The sequence below is a fragment of the Notamacropus eugenii genome, chromosome 2 (genome assembly GCF_028372415.1).
Source record: "Notamacropus eugenii isolate mMacEug1 chromosome 2, mMacEug1.pri_v2, whole genome shotgun sequence".
NCBI lineage: Eukaryota > Metazoa > Chordata > Mammalia > Diprotodontia > Macropodidae > Notamacropus > Notamacropus eugenii.
In genome coordinates, this window is record NC_092873.1 from 77,318,816 (window position 1) to 77,340,138 (window position 21,323).

The following is a 21,323-nucleotide window of genomic DNA, read 5'->3' on the forward strand; positions in this document are numbered from 1 at the left end:
TTGCTGCTGGTTCAGTGACTCCCAAGGTCTACCCTTGGTTTGCTGGGGTTGGGCCTCTGCTGGCATGGCCTGCACTAGCCTGTGCTCTGCTCTTACCTAAGTGCAACAGACCTTTCCTGCTGACCTTCTAAGCTGTCTTTGGCAGGAAAACTATTTCACCCCATCCTTTTGTGGGTTCTGCAGCTCCAGGTTTTGTTTTATGGTATTATTTAAACATATTGGGAGGGGTTTGGGGAGAGTTCAGTTGAGGTGGTGCCTTTTCTCCACCATCCCCTTTGTTGTCCTAATGACAACAATCATTGCCTCCTGCTCACACACCTGCTGCTCCAACTTTTTCTGGGTCTGGTCCAATTTTTCAGAAACCCCACCACTTTTTTACCTGGATCTTCAGAAGGTGAGGTTTTCTTCTGCCTTGAGGGAACAAATGCAACTGTGTGTAAGCAATGACCCAGATAACCCAGTAGTGTTTTTTCATACTGCTCAAGTCTTTGACCCACTGTTTCTTGCCATCATTCTACCATTTCTTGACATTCTTGATGAAGGCCTTCTTGGATTTGTACCACTTCTTATAGAATCACTTTTTTTATACTCATCAGTGATGTGCTCAACAAATATGATATTGAATATATGGAGGCCATAAGGATTTGTACATAGCCCACAATGCCTACATGCCCACAATGACTATGAAAGGAGAGGTATAGGTTTCTATGGTGTCCATTTCAACAATTTCCTCTTGTTAACCTTGGAACTGTCTTGTTCAATTTCTAAATCAATCTCTGTCTCTCTGTCTCTCTCTCTGCTAAGACACTAAGACTTGAAATTATTTAATTAACAAATTTGTCTCTGACAAACATGCCAAAATACAGAGTATTGAAGTTCTTATTCCACAATGATATTTTTTAATGTATTTTGAGATCTGGTATTGCCAGGCCTCTTTCATTCCTACTTTTTTTTTTGTCGTTTCCCTTGAGATTCTAGACCTTTTGTTCCTCCATATGAATTAATTTTTTTCAAGTTCTATAAAGTAAGCCTTTGGCATGGCATTAATTCATAAATTAATTTAGCTAGTCACTATATTAACACAGTATAACCAGCATCAATTAATATCTGTCTTCATTCAGTAATGAACATCTTTTAGCATTCAATTAACAGAAGTCCTAAGCATGTTTTGATAGATGAATTCCTGAATGTTTTTTCATTGAGATGATTTTAAATTAATTTTTTTCTCTATGATCTTCCTATTGAGTTGTATTAATATGAAGAAAAATGTTAGCTTTCTGAGTTTATTTTGCATACCGCTTCTTTACCGAAATTGTTTCAATTAATTTCAAGTCAAATCTCTAGGGTTCTCTAAATAAACTAGACTTGCAAAAAATATTTTTGTTTAACTTTATTCCTACAATTTCTCGATCCTGTCAATATTGCAAAAGCCACCATTTTAGGATGACATCACATAAGTGATAAAAATGAATATCCTTGCTTTATCTCAGATCTTTTTCTAAAGCCTTCTAGTATTTCTTTATTACATATTAATTCTAGCTCTTAGTTTTATATACATACTATTTACCACATTAAGGAAAAGTCCATTTATCCCTATGCTCTTTAAGTTGTAATATATGTACATATATATACATATATATACATATATATATGTATATAAATGGGAGGTATATTTTGTCAAAAGTTTTTTTGCATCTATTCATGTGATTTGCATAGTTTGTTTTTTTTTTTATTAGCAAAGTCTCATGTTTAGTTTCCTTAATGCTGAACCAATCCTATATTTTTGGTATAAATCCACTATAGCTATACTGTATAATTTTTTAATGTGTTGCTGTACCAGTTTTGCTAATATTTTATTCAGCTTTTTGTATGGATATTTATTAGACATTGCTTGATAATTTTCTTTCTCTGCTTTGTTTTTCCCAGGTTTGAGTATAAGGCAACAAATAGGAGGATGTCATTTTTTGCTGTCTTTGTAAGAAAGTTAATACAATATTGGAATTATGGCTCACATATTATCTGATCATTGTAAATCCACATTCAATTTCTCTTTTTATATCAAGTCACTTAGTTTATTTCTTCTTTTGTTAATCTGAATATTTCACATTTTTATAGATACTCATCCATCTCACTTTTCAGTTCTGTTGGCATACAATTAATTAGACAAAAAGTTTTAACGATTTCCTCTTATTTGCTATAAATTCTTTTTTATTTTTTAAATTAAGCCTTTCTCTCTTTTTAAAAAAATCAAATAAGTGAATAGTTAATAAACTATATAAGTTATCTAGGAAGGAACTTATTTGGAAAGAACAAGTGAGAAAAGGTAAGCAGTAGACAGAAATCAGGCTTAGACCAACAGCTCCCACCATATTGCACAATAAATTCAAAATGGATACATGTCCTAAATATTCATACCATAAAAAAATTATAATATATAAAAAATTAGAAAATAAGATCATAAATCTCTCAAAGATAGAAGTAGGGGTTGAACACTTAACCAAACAAGGAATAGGAACAATTACAAAAAATAAAATAAATAACTTTGATTATATTAAATGAAAAGATTTTACGTAAACAAAACAAATCCATTCAGTATAAAAAGGAAAGTCTTCAACCAAGGGAAAAAAGCCCCTTTGTATGTCTGACATATAGACAACATATATTTCTGCACGTAAAACCAAAAGCCATTCTCCAATAGACAAGTGGTCCAAAGATATAAACAAAGAGTTCTCAAAAGAACTGCAATCTTTTAAGAGAATTCTCCAAAACGCTAATAAGAGCACAGCGAAACAACACTGAAGCTAGAAAACTACTGGCAAAAAAAGACAAATAATGGCAACAGTCAGTGTTGAAGGAACTATGGAAACACAGGTACATTAACGCATGGCTAATGGAGCTGTAAACTGGTATAACCATTCTGGAAAGCAATGTGGAATTATGCAAAGAAAATGACATATCCATATGCTTTGTCCCAGCGATTCAACTACTAGGCACATACCCTAAGGAGGGCAATGACAAAAAGAAAGGCTCCTTTTACACCAAAATATTTAAGCAGCACTTTTTGTGCTTATAGAATTAGAAATAAAGTAGATGTCCACCAACTGGAGCATGGCTAAACAAATCACGGTATGGAATGGAATATTACTATGCTATAAGAAAGGGTGAAATATGACAAAAATAAAGAAGCAGAAAAACACTTGAACTGATGCAAAGTGAAATAATAAGCATAACCAGGAAAACAATATACATGATTTTAAAAATAATTTCATTTCTTCATCAGCTGCAAATCATTTTTCATTTTTTCATTTTCTTTTCAAAAATTTGGCTTTCTCTTTTTAAAAATCAATCTGTAAATTTGTCTTGTTTTGCACTGCCCTCCACCCAAAAAAAAGATCCCTGTGGTGTTTATCAATTCAGTGAGGGTTTTTCTATCTTATCTTTGATTTTTCAGAATTTCTACTTTGATTTTTATTTGGGAGGTAATTTGTTACAAATCATTTATCTGTTCTTTTTATCTTTTGTGGATAAATATTTAGACATACGAATTTTCCACAAAGACTACTTTGGTTGTATTGTAAAAGTTTTGGTATGTTGTCTCACTGTCATTTTGATAAAATTATTTGTTTCTATAACTTGTTCTTTGACCATATATTCTTTAGGATATTGGACTACATTTAATTTTTAATCCTTTCTAATCTTTTCATTGTGTAGTGGGCAGCAAAAGATACAATTAGTTTCTGCTTTTCTGCATTTGTAATGTATTAGCACATGGTCAACTTTGCAAAGAGTGTGTGATACAAGGTTAAGAGATATGTATACTTCTTTTGACTCCCATTCAGTAGTCACTAGAGGTCTATGACAGCTAATATCTCTAAAATTCTACTCAGATCCTTAAGTTTTTCTTTTTTCACATTTTTATTAGCTTTGTCTAGGACTAAAAAAGAACATACCAAGGTCCTCAAATTTGTGCTTTGTTTCTCCCTGTATTTCAATTAACTTTATCTTTAAATAGTTTGATGCTATGCCATTCAGGGCATACATATTAAGTACTGTCAGTCATACAGCATTTATTAATTATCTATTACGTACCTGGCAGCGTGCTAAACACTGGGGATATAAAGACAAAAAAAAGTCTCTGCTCCCAAGGAACTGACACAGTCTAAAGGGGGAGACAACATGCCAACTATGTACAGGCAAGATATATACAGTTAGGTCACAATGTAACTTCAAATAATGCAAAATTCAATTTAGTGAAAATTATAAAATAAAACCAGGTCACATTTAATGTGTCAAAATTCAATTAACGTGACAGATGCAAGCTAGCATAGGGTTTTAAAATGCCACTGAGTCATCAGTCTGCACCTGCCTATAGTTGAGCAACTGCATACTATTAACAAGAATTGTGTTTGGCTTTTTTTAAAGAACCCTTAAAGAAATGATACTGAGGACATCCTCAATCCACCCCTTTAAGGGACTGAGAGGTCCACAGATGTTACACATCACAGGTTTTTAGGTTTTTCAACGTATTGATCAGTTGTAGTTATTTTTTCCTCTTCTTTTTTTCTTTTTTTTGTCTTTAAAAAAAAACCATTTGTATATGGGGTGGCCCTCTGGAAGAGGACGGAGATACTAAGAAAATCTATGATGATGTAAAAAACAAAAGACATTAATAAAAAATTGCCAGATTCAAAGTAGTCAGTCAGTAAACATTAGGTGCCTACTATGTGCTAGCCACCATGCTAATCTTTGGGAATATAAGGAAGGACAAAAGACAGTTCTTGCCCTCAAGGAACTCACAATCTAACAGAAGAACTATCTAATAAAGGAAGACAACACAAAAGAAGTTGGAGGGAGTAGGAGCATTACCAGGTATGAGAAAGGGCATCATCAAGTCTAGAGCAGTGTGGCCTTCCCCAGTCAAAGGGAGGAAGGGGCCCCAGGCACAAGGAACCCTGAAGAAGTGTGACTGTCAGGACTGACGTTATATTACAATATCACATTCCAAAAATCAAAGAGAGTACAACCAGGACAGAAATAGGAAAAGGGGAAGGGATCTTTAATAAAATGAACAAAAGGAAGAATACCTCAGATGGAAACGCTGCCATGACCAAAAAAGAAGCTTATGAGAACAAAAATTTGATGCAACTGAATGGCATGAATGCGGTCCTGTAAGTAACACTACAATACAATGAAATGTTGGAATGTCTGAATCTATGGTATGGAATATTATAAAATATGCAGGTGAAATAAAAGGGTAAAGTTACATCAGTTTTTTCTGTGGTCTACAAACAACTACAAGGAACAGGAGTGAGCATTACGCTGACAGAAATGGCACATCTTTTAGCGGTATGGACTGAAAATTGCAATCAAAACACATTCTTTTTAGCACCCATTCAGACAAAAGCATCTAGTATATGATAGTGAAAGAAAATAGAAATGAAGTGGATAATGAAGAAATAATACGTAACGTTAAAACTACCAGACAGGTAGCCAGGGTGTAGATGAGGATATAGCAGTTAAGTGTCTTGATTTTTTTAAGAAAATGATAAAAACATACATTAATCAATAAAATTTTTCTTTAGTGGATGAAACAGGCTTATTCTGGAAAAGGATGCCTTCTAGAACTTACATTTTTAAGAAAGAAAAACTCACTGTAATTTAAGGATCATCCTACACTTTTATTAAGAATTTAGGGAATTTTATTTATATATTTATCCTTATTATAGTTAATATTATTGTATTTATATTTTAATTAGGGGATTTTAAATTAAAATCAATGCTTGTTTATGTACTGAATTTCTTGCACTCTGAGAAGCTACAACAATCTATTGCTTCCAATTCTTTGGTGGTCAAATAAGAAAGCATAAGTAACTAAAGCTATTTTCTAATGCTGCTGCAAAATGCTTCAAGGACAACAATTACTAATTTTTGATAATGCCCCTGGTAACTTGGTTTATTGTATGAGAATGAGGAGTGCAAGTCTGTAAAGATGTCGATAAGGCTCTCTGCCCCTACCAGCACAGGTACGAAAATTTAAAGAAATAGAAAGCAGTTTAGAGTACATCACCAAAACATTTTAAACTATAAAGATATTTTCCTCACATCATCAGTGTAAGCTTATTTTTAGAATCTGTCTCCCAGGGTTGTTGTGAAGATCAAGTAAGATAAGATTTGTGAAGCTCTTAGCACAGTGCCTGTCACAAGGTAGGTGCTGAATAAATACTTGTTTCCTCTCTTCAGGTATAATATTCAGCAATCGCTTTTTTAAATTTTGCTTCCCATAACTACTTTATTACCTTGTTTGTAATAAGCTTGAATCAGAAATATATTTTTATTATCCTTTTCTGTTATGTTAAGAAAATATTTTAAAGACTTCTTTTTAAAAAATTTTCATTGCATATTTCCATTGGGCTAGAACCAACTATCCAATTTACAGATATTCATGACTTTGAAAAATGCAAATTTAAATATACAACCACTTTGTAGGATTCATTATCTGTACTAGTCAGAACCTGAGCAGGACAACTTGGAGGTAATCTCAGAGGGAGGACACTAGCAGTGAACAGGATTAGGAAAAGTTTTTTGTAGAAGGTGGGATTTTAACTGGAACTTGAAAGAAGCCAGGGAAGCTAGGAGGCAAAGACAAGAACAGAAAGAGTTACAGGAGTACAGGACAGCTAGTGAAAATGCTGAGAGTCAGAAGATGGAGTGTCACGTGTGAGGAACAACAAGGAGACCACTGACACTGGATCACAGAGTGTAATCAGACTAGAAATGTAGGAAGGGGCCAAAAGGAATGGGGAACCCGCAGCCTCAAGTCCACACGCGGCCCTCTAGGTCTTCCAGTGTGGCCCTTTGACAGAATCCAAACTTCACAGGAAACCCCCTTAATAAAAGGATTTGTTCTATAAAACTTGGATTCTGTCAAAAGACCACACCTAAGGGCCTAGAGAGCCACATGAGGCCTCCAGGCTACCCGTTTCCTACCCCAGGTCTGGTTAGGAAGGGCTTTAAAAGCCAAAAAGGATTTTAAATTTGATCCCAGGGGAATCTGTGCAGCTTATTGTGCCTTTTCCCTCTTCATCTCTTTCAAGCATTTCTATTTTTACTACTGCTTTATCACATCATGATTTGCACCATTTTTTCAATTCACCTGAAGCAATAATAAATACGACTCCAGTCCATAATTTAAGCTCCCAATGTTTTTCAAGTCTGTTTCCTACAAACAGCTTATTGTTGCTATCCTCCTGTTTGATGAGTTCATTCAATTCCCATTCACAGTTACACTAATTACTTTTCCTTCCATCATCTCTTATATTTCATCCTCTCTTTGCTTCTTGTTCTTTCACAAAGAAAGTGAGGACAGAACAGGAACAGAATCGACACCAGTAATGTACAAACGAAATAGGGTGGGGGTGGAGGTAGGTGCAGGGTGTGTTCAGGGAGGACTAGTGACTGTGCTGTAAGGGCTGCTAAGCTTCTTCAGCTCTGCTTCCCACCTCTGGTATCCACCTGACTCACCCAATTTTCACCTGTGCCTCCAAGAAGCAATAGCATGCATGACAGCCACACCCCAGTAAACCATTTCTACAGACAGGCTAAACTAGGCTGAGGGTAAAAGAGTTAAGGGGGCGTCCACCCCAAGCATGCGAAGACTTCCCCTGGTACAATGGGCAGATGAGAACAGTTTGTTCCCACATGCCATGAAGGTGGCAGAAGCAGGTGCCAGTAGAGTGCTTAGAGCCTGGTTAGACATTGAAGACACCAAGGGCATTCACTGAATCCTTAGCCATCGGCAGCGATCTTGACTTTCATCTTGTCACTGAACTTTGATGACTCTGGAAGAGAGTGTGAGGCCTACAAAGTCAAGCATCTCTGCCTCCCTTAAATCTAATTTATGCACAAAGCAAAAGACATTACCTATACCATTTTACCATTTTTACCTATCTCAAAACCCTGTGTTAACTAACAGGCAAACAACAGGAGCAGATACAACGGGAACTGTAGTCACAAACCTGAAAACAGGCAGCCCAGACCACAGAGTCATCTTCTCACTGAAATGAAGCAGCAGTGGGATTTGGCAGCTCCCTGGGTAGTAACTGAGCAGCCTTTAAAAAGGACCACACTGCTCATCTCCTGCAGTGAGGAAGGGGCTAAAAAGGGGCTCTAAAAATTGTCTGCTTCACCTAACCCTGGCCTGCTTACCACGGCAGGCAGGGATCCCACCCTGCAGTCGAAACACAAAAAAATGTACAAAAATTTTTGCAAAGATGATTCCACTCACCATTGATACGTGGAATGTGCACACGATTATGGAGAACACGAAATCCAGTAGACCTGAAAGACGAACAGCTTTTGTTGCAAGAGAACTCAGCAGGTATCACATCCAAATAGCAGCCATGAGTGAAACAAGGCTGGCAAATGAAGGCCAGCTTACCAAAGGAAGAGCTGGATACATGCTTTTCTGGAGTGGCCACACAAAGGGAGTATCATGAAGCTGGTATAACTTTTGCAATCAAAAATGATCTAGTCAACAAGCTTGTATGCCTACCAGCAGGAGTGAACAACAGGCTCACAACACTGAGATGGCCAGTTGCAGAAAAGTGCCATGCCACCACCATCAGTGCAAGTGTTCCTACCATGACAAACCCTGATGAAATCAAAGAAAGATTTCAGGAAGACCTGGAGACCCTTATCATCAGCGTGCTGAAAAAGGACAAACTTAAAATTCTAGGTGACTTTAATGCAAGAGTATACACAGACTACCAGATGCAGCAGGGAGTCCTTGGGAAGAACGAAGCTGGAAACAGCAACAGTCACTTACTACTGAAGACTTGTACATCTCATAACCTTCTCATCACCAATACTGTCTTCTGTTTACCTAAACACAATAAAACTTCACGGATGCACCCTGGCAGCAAACACTGGCATTTAACAGACTATGTCATTGTAAAGAGAAGAGACACACGAGGCAGTATGTGGTGCAAAGTGTTGGACTAATCACAGACTTATCCTCTCCAAGCTAAATATTCACATTCAACAAAAGCAGGGGCCCCAAAGCAAGATGACTGCCAGAAGACTTAATGTCAACAGATTCGAGCGCTTCTCTCCAAGCAGAAACAGTTCTTTGCTAACTTGGAGGAAAAGCTGAGCCAACACTGAGCCAACACATAGTTGGCAAGAGCGCATCAGAAAAGCAGTGGGAAGCTTCCAAAGATATGGTGTAAGCACTGCATTTACTCATCTAGGCTGGAACTCTCACAAATATCAAGACTGGTTTGATGAAAACGATGGGGAAATTTAGAAGCTGATAAATGAAAACGAGAACTCCACAGAGTTTACCTGCAAGATAGTTCATCCATATCTAAGAAGGCAGCATTTATCTCCATCAAAAGTAAAGTGCAAGCAAAGCTTAGAGAGATGCAGTAAGAAGGGAGAAGAAATTCAGTTTTACACTGATGGTAACAACCCCCAGTACTTTTATGATGCCCTGAGGGCTATTTATGGGCCAAAGACCTATGTTGCATCTCAACTCCTCAGTGATGATGGAGCCACATTGATTAGCGATAAGGACATGATCCTGGAGAGATGGGCAGAATGCTTCCATAATGTTCTCAATGTCATCAATCAATGTTAAAGCCACTGACTGTATACTTCAAGCTGAACTCAATTCCTCAGTAACTGAACTTCCAATTGAAGGCTCCTCTCCTGTGGCAAAGTACCTGGCGCTGATTCTCTTCCAGCTGAGATTTACAAGGCAAGGGGTCCACTGCTCATACAAAAGCTGACTGGAATTTTCCAGCTTATATGACAAGAGGAGGTTATTCTCCTAGGAGTTCAAGGATGCCTCTATTGTCCAACTCTATAAATGTAAAGGAAATAGATTTCCCTATGACAATCACAAGGTGAGGGGAGGGGGGAAGTCTCTCTCTCTCTTAGTCATTGCTGGCAAGATTCTGAACAGAGTGGCCCTTAATAGACTGACCCTTCATCTATTTGTACAAAAAATATTTATAGCAGTTCTTTTTCTAGTAGCAAAGAATTGGAAATTAAGGGCATGCCCATCAATTGGGGAATGGTTGAACAAGTTGTGGTATATGCTAGTAATGGAATATTACTGTATTATAAGAGATGATGAGCAGGATAATTTCCAAAAACTAGAAAGACTTACATGAACTGAGGCAAAGTGAAATTAGGAGAATATTGTACATAGTAACAGCCATACTACAGTACTGATCAATGGCCAACTGTGAATGATTTAGCTCTTCTCAGCAATACAACGATCCAAGACAATTCTGAAGGACTCATAATGAAAAATGCTATCCCACCTCCAGAGAAAGAAGTGACATTGATTGAATACAGACAGAAGCTAAAAAACAAACAAATTTATTTGAGAAGAGGGAACTGTACATTCTGAAGAAGCAGCAGCTATTTGTCCTCCAAAGAATGATGTTATGAGTCCATGAGTTGTCAGAGGTCAGGAGAAGAGAAAATTAGTGGTGGTTGGTGACTGCCTGCTGGGGTATACTGAAATAAGGCCCAGAGGCAGAAACAGTGGGACAGTGGCAACTGAAACACCGAGCCTAGAGGCAGAAGACTAAAAACAGATGTACGGCACCAGCAGAAGAGGTAGAGATACTGCTCTCAGCAATGTAGACACTGGTCCTTTGCTTACTACAATACAGAACACACTGGCCCTTCTACACTGCTTCCCAGGAAGGACCTGGAGGACCAAGGGGTGGCACTGTTGGGAGGTGACTTGTTTTCTGACAAGAGGGAGGTAAAAGTAAAAATCCAGCAAACACAGAATAAAGAGTGGGGTAGTGCTTCAGAGGCTTCTTATGGAGCAAAGACTGGGTATTCCTCACTTTAGCCCCTCCACCCCCATGGAGCTGTGAGGGAGCAGGAAATTCTGGATGGTGAGTCAGAGAACACTAAGTGAATGGTGGTACAGGATTAATTCTTTCTGACTAAAAAGGAAAAGTGTCATTATATTCACTGTAGTCCATTATTCTTGCACTTGGTCAATCTTTACATCAAAAGGTCTATTGTGAATTGTAAAGAGTTAGCAAATGTGTGTTCATCCTTCCTTGCCAAAGAAAACCATGCCATCAAAGAAATAAAGACACGACTTGCACTTGACTTTGAGTGGGGGAGGGCTGTACAGGTCACCAGCCTCACTTCTCTTCCACAGCCATCTGAATTCAGTGACCAGATAATTATCAGGAAGACTGGGGATGATCCAGGATGAGGCAGTTGGGGTTAAGAGACTTGACCAAGGTCACAAAGCTAGTGAGTGTCAAGTGTCTGAGGTAAGATTTGAACTCAGGTCCTCCTGACTCCTGCACTGGTGTTCTATCCACTGCGCACCACCTAACTGCCCCAAAGAGTTAGCAACATTCACTACAAGGTTCATATTATTTAGATTCAGGATTCAGTCCCTCCAATTGGGATAGCAAGATGAAATCTTGGGTTTCTGTCCAGTCTTGGCTCTCTCGTACTCAGTAACCCCCTTCAAGAGACTTCAATCATTATATTGTTTCTGCTTTCTTCTAATAAGGATCTGATATTCAAGGTATGAAAACAACTAACATAAATTTAAAAAAACATTTGCAAATAAACAAGAGGTCAAGGGAAATGAAGAAAAAACTCCCAAAAGAAGAATTGCAAACTTTTAACAACCAGATGAAAGAATGCTCCAAAACACTAACAAGAAAAACAAACATTCAAACAATTCTGAAGCTTAACATCACATCCAGCAAACTGGCAAAGGTGCCAATTAATGGAAATCATTCAGTACTACACATGTGAGGCTTCTTGAATCGACAGGTCAGAGCTGACCTGTAACAACACTAAAGGAAAACAGAGGAGGAACAGTGATGTCAAACTCAAATAGAAAAGAATTCATGAGGGGAGCATAATGACTTTTTATAAAAAACACACAAATGAACATTATCTATATTGCACTGCATTTTTGTTTATTTTTTAAAATATCTCCCAATTACATTTTAATATGATTCAGGTCACAGTTGGGAATTTTGCCATCCATCACCACTGTATTTGATACCTCTGCTCTAGATGACCTTAAGCATCTTACCACCAAGTAGTGTGGTATCCTAGAACCTCTATCCTAATCCCATCTCCCTGTCTCCTTGACTCCTCCAAAAAAACTAGGCTAGTTTTTCCTTTAAAATCATCCTTGAGATTAGCTTGGCTCAGGCCACTGAATTAGCTCACCTAAGTTAGGCCACCTTAGTACAAAAAATGATGCAACATCTAACCCCTCTCTAAGGCTTCTGACAGCAGACCAGAAACAAGAGCAAATATCAGGAACCTGTGTTCAGCTGAAAATTCTGGACATTCCTCTTCCCTGATCTCTAAAGTCTTCCCTGGATATGACTAAGTAAAATTGGGTTACAGGAGTCTCAATCTGTTCCAATTTCTGACCTAAAATCTATGTATACATAAGCTACAAACCCAGTTAACTTATTTACCTGCCCAAGTTCCAACAGATATCTTCCTGCAATATCCTTCCATTCTTTACCCTTCTCTTCAATGAGCTGTACAATGGAAAGAGCACTATCTCTAGAGTCACAGCCTGCCAAATCAGCTCCAATTTGGATGCTTACTACTTCTGTGACACTAGGTAAGACGCAAGTCACACACCTTTGAGCCTCAATTTCCTCCTCTAAGGTCCCTTCCAATTCTAGTTATGATCTGTTGATTCCCCACAGCCACTGCTCTAGTTCATACTCTCTAGGCTATCAAACAGGCTCCTACACCTTTCAGCTTCCAGTTTGTCTAATCTCACACACTTCATTTAGAGTAATCATCCAAAGCACTATACAACACCAACACAGTAATCCGCTATGGTGTTGTCACTGTGGCCCTTAAGTCGTTTTAGTAGGATCCAACTCTTCATGAGCCCATTGGGGTTTTCGCGGCAAAAATACTAGAGTGGTTTGCCATTTCCTTCTCTTACTCATTTTATGAATAAGGAAACTGAGACAAACAAGGTTAAGTGACTTGACCAGGGTTACACAGCTAGTGTCTGAGGTTGGATTTGAACTCACATCTTCCTGACTCCAGGCCTGGCACTCTATCCACTGTGCCACTTACCTGCCCCTACCTAATGAATAAACCCAAATTTCTGCATTAATGTATGATAAAGCTGGAAAAGTTGGTTGAAGCCCAGTTATGAAGAGCTCAAAATGTTCAACAGCGGAGCTTATGTTTTACTCTAGAGATATTAAGGAGTCATTCAAGTTTACCAAGTTGATGAGCGAAATAGATCTGTGCTGTAGTAATATTACTGGAAGCTCTGTGAAGGACAGATTGGACAGGTGGAGACCTGAGGAAGGTGACAGATGCAAGAGATGTGTTAATCCCCTTCATGAATCCTACAGTCCAGTCAAAATGTCTTTCTTTTACCTTATACAAACTGAGAGTAAGTCATTCGACTTACCTAGGGCCACAAAGCTAAAGAGCAAAGACCAAAATGGAATTCAATTCATTCAATACTCTTACAAACACACTGTCCTTCAAAAAATAACATATTGGTCCAAATACAGATCACAAGTAAATGAACACAGTAGCCCAGCATTCAATAAACTCAAGAATGACCAACAGGAGTCTCTACAAGACAGGACTGTGAGAAAACTAAAAAGCAGTTTTATAGGAATTAGGCTTATATGCCTAGTATCTTATATATCACATACCTTCACATAAGCTCCAAATGAATACCTGAACTAAATGTAAAAAGGGTACATTATACATTATAAAAATTAAAGCAGACTACCTTTCCAGGCTGATTACATATCCTCTCATAAACTATGTTTCATTCAAACTGACCTATTTACTGTTTTCCCATTAACAATTATTCTGTCTTCCATCTCCATGTTTTTGCACAGACTGTCTTTATGCCTATAGGTATGACAATACTCTCTTCCTCACCTCTCCTCTTGGAACCCCTAGCTCTTTTCTCAAATGCAGCCTCCTTCAGGAGGTTTTTCCTTATTCTGGTCATCCTCACAATTCCTATCCCCCTACCCCACTCCAATCGTATTTTTTTTTTTTTAGTACATCTGGAACACTCATATCCATGAACATACATCCTTTACATAGAATGTAAGCTCCTGAAAGGCAAGGAACTATAGCCCCAGCACTTAATACATACTTCTATTGTATCCCTACCAAAGTGCCTGGAGCGTTAAAAGAAGTTTGACTGATATGAAGAAAATGCTCCAAATCATTAAATAGAAGTGCAAATTAAAACAACCCTGAAGTTTCATCTCATACCCAAATTGGCAATCAATTAAAAGCAATTATTAAAAGCTTACTCTAATGGTCAAAGGATATTAACAGGCAATTTTCAGAGGAAGAAATTAAAGATATCTATAATCATATGAAAAAAATGCTCTAAATCACTTGATTAGAGAGATGCAAATCAAAACAACTCTGAGGTACCACATCACACCTATAAGATTGGCAAACATGACAGAACAAGAAAATGATAAATGCTGGAGAGAATGTGGGAGAGCTGGAACACTAATTCATTGTTGGTGGAGCTGTGAGCTGATCCAACCATTCTGTAGATCAATTTGAAACTGTGCCCAAAGGGCTACAAAAATGTGCATACCCTTTGACCCAGCAATATCGTTTCTAGGACTGTATCCCCAAGAGATCATAAAAATGGGAAAGGGTCCCACATGTACAAAAATTTTTATAGCAGCACTCTTTGTAGTTGCCAAAAACTGAAAGTCAAGGGGATACCCATCCATTGGGGAATGGCTGAATAAATTATGGTATATGAATGTAATAGAGTACTACTGCACCATAAGAAATGATGAACAAGAAGACTTCAGGGAGGCCTGGAAGAACTTATATGATCTGATGCTGAGTGAAAGGAGCAGAACCAGGAGAACTTTGTGCACAGCAACGACCACAGTGTGCGAGAGGTTTTTCTGGTAGACTTGGAACTTCATAATAACGCAAGAACTTAAAAAAAAAAAAATTCCCAATGGTTTTCTAAGGCAAAATGCCTTCCACACTCAGAGAAAGAACTATGGAATTCATTCGCAGAATGTAGCAGATCATGCTTGTGTGTGTGTATGTGTGTGTATTATGTTTTGATTTGTTATATGATTTCTTCCGTTTATTTTAGTTCGTCTACATAGCATGACTATAGTGAAAACGTATTCAATAGGCAAGTATATGTAGATCCTATATAGAATTGTATGGCATCTCGGGGAGGGAGGGGGGTAGTGGGGGGTAGGTGTGGGGGAGTCAAAATCTAAATTTTATGGTAGTGATCATAGAACATTAAAAATAAAATAAAATAAAAGCTTACTCTGGACCAGGCATCACACTAGGTGCTAGAGATATAAAAACAAAAATGAAGCAGCCCCTTAAGCATGTACATTTAAGTATATACAAGATAAAAAAGAAGGTAATGGGGGGCACGGAAGGTATTAGTAGCTGAGGGCACATGGAAGGAAGATGAAAGAAGGCTTCATAAAAAAGGTGGATCCTGACCAGAGTTTTGAAGGACACTAGGTATTGTAGGAGGCAAAAATGAGTAAGGAATACATTCCAGGCATGAGGGGGAAGGGGGAAGGGAGTTTGAAAAGTCGGAGATGGAATGTCACATATAAGACCTAGCCAGCTTGGGTGGCTTCTGTAAAGTGTATCAAGTCAAGTCAGCAAACATTTCTTAAGCACTTTCAATGTGCCCCAGACACTGTGCTAAGGGCTGGGAACACAAAGAAAGGTAGAAGGAAAAAACAGTCTGTGCCTTTCAAAGCACTCACTGTGTAATGCAAGACAAAACATAAACAACCATGTACAATGTTTGTACACAAATACATACACTATAAATTGGAGATTATCTTGGAGGGAAAGCATTAAGATTAAGGAGAACTAGGAAGGACCTTTTGCAGGAGAAAAGACTTGAGCTAAGACTTGAAGGAAGACAGGAAAGTGAAAAGGCAGAGATGAGGAAGGAGACAAGTCCAACAGCCTCCTACTTGTTTCTGTCTCAAGCCTCTCCCACTCCAATCCATTCTCCATGTAACAGTCAAAGTGATTTCTAAAGCAGAGATCTGACCATGGTGCCCTGACACAACCCCATGATCTCTGGGATTAAATGAAAACACTTCAGTCTGGCATTTAAAGCTTTTCACCAGATAGCTCTTTCCTGCCTTTCCGTCTTCTTAGGTCTTACTTCTCTCCATACTCGATGGCCCAAACATACTAGACCACTTGCTGTTCTTCATAATGATGTTCCATCCCTCTTCTGTCTGCATGCCTTTTCACTGGCTGTCCCATCATGCCTGGAAAGCTTTGTTTTCACCTCAAACTACTGAAATCTCTGATTTCTTTAAGTCCTACTTTCTGCAAGAGGCCTTTCCAAGCATTCCTTGCCCTCCAGTGTTATCCAGAAATACTTGAATATATGCTATAAGATATTTATAGATGTACAAATATGAATAATTCCGAGAAATCTAGGAAGATAGATTATTTGACAAAGAGCAAAGAAAACAGAATGAATTGATTAGAGAGATGCAAATCAAAACAACTTTGAGGTACTCCATCACACCTATCAGATTAGCTAACATGACAAAACAGGAAAATGATAAATGTTGGAGAAGATGTAGAGTTGGAACACTAATTCATTGTTGGTGGAGCTGTGAACGGATCCAGCTATTCTAGAGAGCAATTTGGAAATACGCTCAAAGGGCTACAAAAACGTGCATACCCTCTGACCCAGCAATATCACTTTGAGGGCTGTATCTCAAAAAGATCATAAAAATGTGAAAGAGTCCCACATGTACAAAAATATTTATAGCAACTCTCTTTGTGGTGGCCTAGAACTGGAAATCAGGGGGATGCCCATCAACTGGGGAATGGCTGAACAAGTTGTGGTATATGAATGTAATGGAATACTATTGTGCTATAGGAAATGATGAACAAGAAGACTTCAGAGAGGCCTGGAAGGACTTATATGAACTGATGCTGAGTGAAAGGAGCAGAACCAGGAGAACTTTGTACACAGCAACAATCACAGCATGTGAGGAATTTTTCTGGTACACTTAGTCCTTCACAGCAATGCAAGGACCTAAGAAATTCCCAATGGACTCTTGAGGCAAAATGCCTTGCACATTCAAGAAAGAACTATGGAATTGGATCGCAGAATGAAGCAGACCAGTTTCTCTTGTGTTATGTTCTGTTTTGTTTTATGGTTTCTCCCATTCATTTTAATTCTTCTATGCAACATAACTAAGGTGAAAATGTAAAAAAAAAATAAAAAGAAAACTATAAGCTACAAAAATATAAATGAAAACACTAAAAAAAGCACCCAAACTGATTAATAACCAATCTTGGTCCCAGGGAAGAAACAATACATCTCCTTCCAGTCTGGAAACACAGAGAATGCTACACATTCTCTCAGACATGGTCCATGTGTCCATTTGTTTTGCTCAACTCTTTCTCTTTGTTACAAGAGAGGATTCTAGATGAGGTGAGATTATTAAGAAGTACTTGACAGTAAAGCCAAAAAACAGCATAAACTTTTATATAGATACATAATCAAGTAAAACAACATTTATCTCCAAGTCAAGCATTAATGCCTATCCCAAAGTGACTTCTTCCTTAATAAATGTAGCCCATTACTAGAAACATTACTGAAATGACACCACCAGTTTAAGGAAGGGAATTCAAGTTTTTAGAAGTGGGTACTGGCTGTACAGAAAAGCAGGCAGGCAAGACTAAGGCTCCTCAGGACATAAAAAGTTTGCTTACAACCTCCAAGAAGTTAGCAATGCAAAAGTGGAGAAAGTCATGCTTCAATCCATAAAAAGGGATTCTTAAGCACCCTACGGGAACAACAGACTCATGCCAAGCAAAATGAAACATAACAGAGATCTCCAAGAAAACATAAGATCAAAACACTCTGGCAAACAACTTATTGAAAGTAACCCTATTTTGCCAAAGAAATCAAAGCTTCGTTGATGGGTTTTTTTTAAAGAGATAAAAAGAAAAAAAGCATGAAGACAAGGAAAAAGCAAGGAATATAACTTAATTAATAAAAGATACACAGAATAGAGACCATTTTTTAAGTCACCAAGGTACAGTGGATAGAATGCTGGACAGGCAGAATCAGGAAGATCTGAGTTCAAATCCCATTTCAAACATTTATTAGGTGCATGACCTAGTAGGATAATTCACATAACTTCCCTGGGCTCTTTTCTTCATCTGTGAAATGAGAAAGCTTGGCCTATTCTATGGTACCACAGTTTAAGGAGTTGTCTTTTGTAAATTTTGGAGTAATTTATTTGTTGGGTTGCATCATTCTGATTTTTGAAGTATGGAGAGACTGTAGCATTTACCTGTTTGTATTTATTTGGTGGGGGAGGAGATAGAAAGTGATTATATAGGAATGTGGGAGGAAGGACCAAAAGTCATTGCATCCAGTCACTTCCTGATTGGCTGAGAGAGATCCAACTTATATAATAGGCAAAAGAGTTTGACCCAGCACACCCAAGTGAGGAATCTCAAAATCAGACTGGTAGCATTCTAGTAGCCAAGACAATATTCTTTGATGCAGTCATGACAGAGTCAGCCATGGCAGCATGAGTTTACCAAGCTAGAAGAGGGTCAGCACCCACCTGGCCAGGAGAAGTTTATTTAAGTCATAGGTTAAAAAGTTTAGGTGGTACTAAGTCTGAAATTAGCTTATTTCTAATTACCTTGTCCTGAATTATTTATGAATTTCTATGTTCTCTTTTCCCTGGTAAACGAATTCTTTAAAAAAAAAAAAGCTTTCATGATCTGAAGCATGTGGAAACAGGATAAAAAGAGAAAAAGAAGCTGATGTAAAACAGGACACCTGCTTCTTTGTAGCAACACCTTAATAATGACAAATTAGGAGCAGTTGCAGCAGAGCTACAGACCCAAATGGCCAACCTTTGGTTCAGTGACCCAGGAAAGTACATAAAAAAGGCACAATGCCTTTAGTGGGGGGGTTCAGAATGTGGTGAAAAGTGAAGGCTCCAAAGTTCAATAAAAAGTCTGGATTAGTTAAGCCTAAAACTCAAGGCTGGATCCCTGAACACCATGATCAGAGACAGAATACTGGACTGGATGTCCTATCCCAAATCTGACCCAGCAGGACAAGTCTTATGTCAAGCACTATTATACTGTACATGGCATACATAGCTACTAAGAACTCAATTCAGTAGACATCTCTTGCAACAGCCTGCTTATCAAATCACTCCATCTTAGTCTAAATTTACTTTTGTATCTAAGTACAGTATTTAGAAAAGCTTTATGCTACTGCAGCTTATTTACAGTTGTCACTAACTATCCTCTAGCAGCCAACAAGCCCATCAAATACTCTTTTAAACCTTCTTGTTAAAACAAAAATATTCTAAGGTTTTATTTATTTTTCAAAGTTCTCTAATTTGACTTCAATTTTTCCCCAGAGTTAAAGTCAGAAATTAGAATGGAAGAAAGCTAATTAGATTCACTCTAACTGAAGTAGCTGAGATTGACTGATTGATGAACTTCAATCAGCTGAGAAAGGTATCGGGAGGACACAGTTTTTGGTCCCAGCTCCACTTTCAGGTTCAAATTCAATTCAATAAACGTTTATTAAGTGTCAGGCAGGGTGCTAACCCCCGAGGACGCAAAAAGAGGGAAAAGAGAGTCCCTGCCCTCAAGGCGCTTACAGTCTAAAGGGCAGACAAAATGCAAACCAAGATATACAAAGCAAGCTATCTACAGGATAAATACCAAAGGACACAGGGAAGGCTTCCCGTCTGTGGTCTGATTTTAGCTGGGACTTAAAGGCATAAATAGAATACGTCCAAGTGCTTGGAAGAATCGCCGAACTGTAAGACAGTATCACCATTCAATTATATACTTGGGAAAAAGAGTAAGGCACCTGCAGCTCAGTACAGTGGGCAGAGCGCCGGCTCTGGATTCAAAGGGCTGGGGCCAAATCCTACCTGGGATACTACCTGTGTGTTCTAGGGCAAATCATTAAACCTTGGTTTTCTCATCTGTAAGATGAGGGGGGTTGGACTAGACAGCTCGAGGTCCCTTCCAGCTCTAGGAAAAAAAACCAAGGCTGCGATGCCAACGGTTCCTCCGCGACACTCGAGAAGCGACCTGAAAACACCTGGGGACACTGAATGGAGCCCAAGGCCTGCCCCCAGGGAAGGGAGGGCACGTCGCGACCTCCGCACCCCCACCCTGTCGGTACGGCTGGGCCAGCCCCGGTGCCCGCCGTGCCACGTCCGGGATGGTCCCCGGTGCCCGCCGTGCCACGTCCCGGATGGTCCCCGGTGCCCGCCGTGCCACGTCCCGGATGGTCCCCGGCGCGCGGCCCTCTCGCAGCGCCTCCGCCGTCTCCCCTGCCCCGGGCCCTCCATCTCCCGAGAGGGGTGCGGAGGTCCTGGTGGGCGCGGCCACTCCCGCACGGGAGCGCGGGGCCGACGGACTGACAGCGCCGGGCTGGCCCGGGCGCGGCCCCTGCAGGTAGGCTGGCTGGGCCGGCAGCCCCCGGGGAGCCGGGCCCGGCCCCGCCCCGCCCCAAGTCCCGAGGCCGCGGGCCGGCGGAGAGGCCCGAACCAGCCGCCCAGCCCGGGCCCTTCCGGTCCTTTCGGCGCGTCAGTCTCACCTGGACGGTGTCAAACGGACATTTTCGCGGACCAGACTGGACCGGACCGGACTCCGTCCTCGGCGCCTCGATTCCGCCTCCTTTCTAGCCTTCTCCAGCGAGCTCGCTCTCGCTCTCGCCTCCTCCCCCGTGCCGCGTCACGCGCACCGACCTCCGCGCGCGATACTTCTGGCGGGCGGGGCCGTCACAAGCCGCTCTGTGACGCAGCGCGGAGAGGGGTGTGGGTTCGGAGCGTCCGGGCTCCCGGGCCCGAAGGGAAGGGAGAAGGATGGCGTCACGGGGAGGGGAGGGGAGGGGAGGGGAAGAAGAAGGTGAGGGCGGCTATTCGGGACAGCTCGGGCCAGCCACGCAGGAGTGGGAGAGCGTGGCGGAGTTCCTGCGCAAGCGCAGAGGCTGCCGCACGGAGCTGAGCGCAGGGCCCCGCCCGCTTCCTCCACCACGGTCCGCGGCCGGTCGTCCCGGGGCTCCTCCTGGGGAAGAGTTGGCCTCCCCTGCGTGGGCACGGAGGCCGAGCTCGATCGGGTCGGAGTCCCACCCTCCCTCCTGGTCACCTGCTGTGTAGCCGGGCCTCAGTCTCCTCTAATGTAAAATAATGTAAAAAGATTTTTTTTAACCTTAAACCGTCTTTACGCTCTTAAAAGTG

The 21,323-nt window shown here is 40.0% G+C and overlaps 1 protein-coding gene across 4 annotated transcripts in view; it reads right to left on the reverse strand.

Annotated features, from left to right (window-relative positions):
- The window catches only part of NDEL1 (nudE neurodevelopment protein 1 like 1), a 72,528-nt gene extending 51,465 nt beyond the window's left edge, over positions 1-21,063 (reverse strand). For 2 of the 4 annotated variants that reach the window (XM_072641090.1, XM_072641092.1), the window contains exons 1-2: positions 20,681-20,794; positions 8,285-8,337 (exon numbers count right to left, since the gene is read on the reverse strand). In XM_072641090.1, coding sequence (XP_072497191.1) covers positions 8,285-8,287 — 3 coding nt within the window. In that variant the 5' untranslated portion in view covers positions 8,288-8,337; positions 20,681-20,794. Of the gene's footprint in view, positions 1-8,284; positions 8,338-20,680 lie in introns of all 4 variants that reach the window. The other 2 variants (XM_072641091.1, XM_072641093.1) reach the window with 2 other exon arrangements.
- Between the last annotated feature and the right edge of the window lie 260 nt (positions 21,064-21,323).